General features: G+C 47.9%; 1 protein-coding gene across 2 annotated transcripts in view; it reads left to right on the top strand.

Annotated features, from left to right (window-relative positions):
* CDK15 (cyclin dependent kinase 15) overlaps nucleotides 1–4,474 on the top strand; it is a 116,257-nt gene extending 111,783 nt beyond the window's left edge. For both annotated transcript variants that reach the window (XM_004701534.3, XM_045296308.1), the window contains exon 13: nucleotides 4,348–4,474. In XM_004701534.3, the coding sequence (XP_004701591.1) occupies nucleotides 4,348–4,457 (110 nt within the window). In that variant the 3' untranslated portion in view covers nucleotides 4,458–4,474. The remainder of the gene's footprint in view (nucleotides 1–4,347) is intronic.
* The last annotated feature ends 867 nt before the right edge of the window (nucleotides 4,475–5,341 follow it).

Genomic DNA, 5,341 nt, shown 5'->3' on the forward strand with positions numbered 1-5,341 from the left:
TGGATTGAGTTTGGTTTGTTTTTTAAATTTTACCTTTCTAGTGTTGAATATTGCCACGGACCCAGAACCCACAGACAAAAATCCATGATTGAAGGGTCTATTAAGGTTGTCATGACAGTGAGAAATGCTCAAGGTAGTGTATCAGGATATTACAAAGTTCTTCTATGTCTTCTCATAAGTGCCCAATAGCGCTTCCCCTCCCTGCTGGAAGCCTCAACCCAAAAACATGCAGTCCAAACTCTGTGGGTTAGCAAACCCAGCTCCCTCTATTAAGCACCCCACTCCAGGAAGCCTCTGTCCAAAGGCACTCAGCTCCACTCTATGAGTCAGCAAGCCCAGCTTCCCCGATTAAGTGCCCAGAGGCATTCCACTCCAACAGCCAGCCTCCTGCACAAAAGCATTCAGCCACCCTTGTTCCGTGGGTTGTGGGTTGGAAAGCCCACCACTCTGCTTCATGCTGTGCCTCCAGGTTCTGCTGCTGCTCCTCTGCTGTCACAGCTGTCTTCTGGATCCAGGAGATTCACTGCACAGAGAGCTTAGCTTTTGCATAGCTGGATGGCATTCCAGGGAATCCTGTTCACAATTACTTACTTACACAGGAAGCCTATCCATGTCTTCCCCACCCTTCTTACCAGACCCACGTGGGAAAAAGGTCACATGCTGGGAGTTAGAGACTTTGGCTAGAAAAGCCACATTAAGTAATTCACTTCCCCTACACCTATGCTGATTCCAGGAGTTTGTCATCTCAGCCCACACACTCTACCTCTTAAGTCCTCCATTAACCAATACTAGTCAATGAGAAGCAAGTTAGACGTCTCCTCCAAAATACATTGCCCTTCCTCCTGAATTCAGCATCGACTTCCGCTCATTCCCAAACATTAGAAGGGGTTCAGGGCTGGTTAGCAGGGTTGCACCGTTGTGTTGCGAGGAAAAGCCTGGGTAAAGCAAGTCCTTCAACCCTGCCAGTTCCTGACCTTGGTTTAAATGCAGTAGCTTCATGGGCCAAAAGAATCTCCAAGCATAGAACAAACATTCAAGAATGAGTCTGAGGCCCAAACAGGGGACAGGGACCTCAGAGAGAGCTTGACCATCATCTCATTATATGGGTGAGCCCCTCACTCCCAGGTAACAAATAGATATGATGCTCACTGCCATCAGAGTCAATTCTGACTCACAGTAACCCTGTAGGACAGGGTGGAACTGCCCCTGTGGGTTTCCAAGACTAATAATTATAGTAGCTGCTATCTGGTAATAGGGAAATGCCCATGCTATGATGCACTAAAATACGCTGGACTTCCAAATGGTATTGAATCATGTGTCTGTGGTATTGGTATGCATATGAACAAAATGGAAAAGTAGTTTACAAAACTAAAAATGCTCTTCTAGTAGAGTGGGATTATGGGTGATCCCTCCCTCCTTTTAAAGCTGCCTGACAAAAAACACACTGCCAGTTAGTGGATTCCAGTTCATACGTCCCCATAGGGCAGGGCAGAATGCCTCTGTGGGTTTCTGAGACTATAACTCGAAAACCTCATTTTTCTCCCTGAAAGCAGCTGGTGGTTTCAAACTGCTGACTTTGTGGTCAGCAGCCCAGGGCATAACCACTAGACCACCAGGACCTAGCGTTGGTGTTAAATATATCTTTACAGTTTGTTTGTTTTTTAAGCGAAAGAGAGAAAAAAACGGTACAGAGGCTGAGAGCTCTGGGCCGGGAACTAAGGAATATGAATTTTCTTCTGTGTCCAACCTCACATGCCTCGTGTGCTTTTGAGAGCCTCCGTTTCTTCATCTGCACAATGGGCTAACACCAACTGGCTTCCATTCCTGCCCCATTGACAGACTGTTTATTTTATAAAGCTCTTAGCTCACAGGAAAGGGTTCGCAGGAATGCAGTCCTGGGAGAGCGAGGGTTGGGAGTGAGAGGAAAAGATAAATAGGCACTAATTAATTTGAAAAGGAAAGATTGCCCACTTTAATCGGCAGTGCGAAGTGCTGTGCCCCCAGAGATGTAAGGGCGCTCCTTGGTCATCCACGGCTTCAGTTGGAAGTGCAGCGGCTCCGGGGCCTTTGAAGCGGGAAGTCTCCATACGAACACATCAGGAGGCGGTGTGCACTCTGAATAATTCGATGCAGGAAGCGGATCTGCCCGGTGGATCGATGGTGACCAGGCGATCCCGGACATTTGGGACAGAGAGATGGACTGCCAGACAGTCTTCTTGAACTCGTGCTTTTTCTTAGCCCTTCCAGGCTAAGATTTGATTATCTCGTTTCCTGCGAAAGCTTCTTTAGTTCCTCAATCCCATTAAGTCAGTCTGCACTCCAGTGGCCGGGCGAGCCTTGTCCGCCGGGTCATCAGCTCAGGAAGAGTAAATGAGACACCAGGGCCCGGTTTCGAAAGGAACGAGTGTTGCAGCCAGGTTTGAAAGCGGTGACGGCCAACCGCCAGGAGCTTAGGAATCCATCAGACGGAAAGACAACCGTCTCAGTACCTCCTCCTGAAAGTATCTAAATGCCTGCAAAGCCTACCAAAAATTTTTTAAGAAACTTGCCCTACTGACTGTCTGGATGAAGGAATTTCCCTTCCTTTAAAAAAAAAATTAAACACCCACTTTCATATTTATTTATTCTAAGCGTGAAGCAGCCACGATAATTATGCTGTCAGATTCGTTAAGCTAATGAGGAGTCACCAGAGTAGGAGGGTTTGCATTTGTGCGATTGCTGCACTGCTGGTCTCCCCGCACCCCCCTCCTTTCTCTGGGTTGGGAGAAGAGCATGGCAGTCCAGGTCCGGATAGGAATCCTTTTGATTAACTGGTTGCTCTTCCAGCACTGTGGTGTTGCTCCTGTTCTCTCTCTCTCCCACCCACCATTCTCTCCAAGCCAAGAGGACTTCCTGTTTATTTTAGCCAGGCAACTTGATGCATCTCCGGAGCCTTTCCAGCCTAGCAAATAAGTCATTTCAAACGGAAGCAGTCCGAAGGACAGAGTGGCCCACAGCACGGAAGGCAGGAGGCGAGGTGGAGTGAGGGCGGGTTTATTTGTTCTCTTTCACTGTGAGCAGGAAGACATTTTAGACGGTGCTTCAAAGCCAGCAGCGTTTTGTGACATTGCGCAATGTTTAACATGCGGGCCAAACCCAGGTTTGTTCCGGTTGAGATCTTAGAAAAGCAGCACCCAAGTGGAAGGTGTTGTCCATGTGCGTGGGTGACACTTGGGCTCCTGCCTCTTGATCTTTTACTCGGGCAATGTGTTGCCACAGCTTAACTTTTAGCAAAAGCAAAGGAGAGGGCTGCCCAGGCTGTACACACAGTTACTGGCGCACACAGCCTCATCGCTCGGCCAGATGTGAACTGTCCAGTGTGTATCCCACAGTGTCTCAGAAATGATACATATTTTATGTCTTTAAATTAGCAGCAATCGCCCGAAAGTTCTAAGATCCCAAATCCCCAGACAAGTCCTTTACGATGCTAGTTCTGGGAGAACCTGGTCCATCGTTCTGGTGTAGGAAGTTCCCAGGAATCATGGGACTTAACAGGGGCTTTTATTAAAAATGGGAACATACAATATTTGAATAAACTAAATTAAAACACTGAGGATCAAGAAGGCAGATATATTTAATTTTTTGAAATTATTTCTGGAAGTTGCCCTTTCAAGTCTGTGTAAATGGATTGCCTAATGGAGCTGAAAGGATTTGAAACTTTCAAAACATTTTTTCCCGGCATGATGAGGATTGCCTAATGCTGCGGTGACTACAGTCTAGACTCCTTGGCATAATATTGGCTCCTTCCACCATCTAGTTCCAGCCTATTTGACCAATGTCTTGATCAACATTGCCTCATCTCTCTTGCTCTGATCATGCGAGATTACATGTGCTCGGCTCACACACTTCCCTTCCTCTATGGCTTTGCTCAGTGCTCATCCCTCAGCCCCAACTGTCCTTCCTGGAAGCCCTACCTATTGTGAGTGGAGTCAGTCATCCTCTAACACTCAAATGGCACCTTGTGTTCCTTAGGTTTGGGGATGGGACAGGGATTGTCATAATTCTTTGTGTGCGTGTCCCACAATTCTATTCCCATGTTTACCATCTTCAACACCCAGCACACTGTGTTGGCCAAGCGTTCGTTCAGTAAATCTGTATTGAATGAAATTGAACAGGAGGCACTTGACCATTATTAGGGGATTCAATGAAGTCAGGTGTCCACTCCATGCGTCAGGGTCAATTATTTGTAAAGAAAGTCTAGCTGTTGTTTGGATGCTTCTCCCAAGGTCCCATATTGCAACAGACCCAAACCACTGTGAAGCCCCCAGGACGCAATGCATTGATGTTTTCCTCTTCTCCTCCCTACAGAGGAGTCTTTGTTTACGGTTTCAGGAGTGAGACTAAAGCCAGAAATGTGTGACCTTTTGGCCTCCTACCGGAAAGGTCACCACCCAGCCCGGTTGAGCAAATGCTGGTGAAGAGAAGGAGGGCGAGCCCCAGGATCCTTCCAGGCAAGTGGTGGCCCAACAGAGCGGCTCCTTGTGGGTGGAACTGAAAAGTGATAGTGGCCAGGTGGAGAGGACATTGTCCCAGAGTCAGAGTGCGTCTGCTGCGTGCCTGGCTCTTCAGCCCCAACTCCAGGGGCAGGTGGCCTCGCTCCTCAGGCTTCTGTTTCTTGAACTGTGAAAGGAGGGTCATCCTGCACATCACCTGTTTCCGCTGCTCCCCGAGGAGTGCAAAGGCTCTGAGAGAGAGATTCCAGGGCACTGTGCAATAAAGAACTGAAATTGGCATTCGGATCTCTCACCTAGGTTGCTCTCTGGATCAGCAGAGATGACAAACATCAGTACAGGGACCGGCAGCCTGGTTTGCTCAAGGCTGAGGGATTTCTTGGGATATGAAACTTTCAGTGGTAAAACTAGGACAGTCTCGAGCAAATTAGATAATTGGTCACTTTAGTGTCCCAGAGCAGACTTGCTTCAAAGGGTCTTTGGTCCCACCCCAGAGGGGGTTTTAAAGGACCAGGAGAACCCAGTCTCTGTTGTAGGCTTTTTTCAGGCCACAACTCCTGCCCTGTTGGTCACCTCTCATTTGAGGTCAGTGCTGGGGATCAGAAGGAGCCATCACAGATATCTGAAATGCACCTGCTCTTAGGAGTGCCCTCAGTCATCCTAGGGCAGCCTAGCCTTCCGAGGTAATTCTCAGGAGGGAGGGGAGCTATGAAGGATTTCGGGAAGCTACTCTTCTCTACAAAGGGTTCTTCTGGTAGATACAGGCAGCCAATTGGGAAAACTCCAAGAATCTTCACAACACGGACACCTTCATATTCTACCAAAAAAATCCTTGGTGACATAATGGATTA

The sequence above is a fragment of the Echinops telfairi genome, unplaced genomic scaffold (assembly GCF_000313985.2).
Source record: "Echinops telfairi isolate 266 unplaced genomic scaffold, ASM31398v2 ScPeMD7_3;HRSCAF=10, whole genome shotgun sequence".
NCBI classification, from domain to species: Eukaryota; Metazoa; Chordata; class Mammalia; order Afrosoricida; family Tenrecidae; genus Echinops; species Echinops telfairi.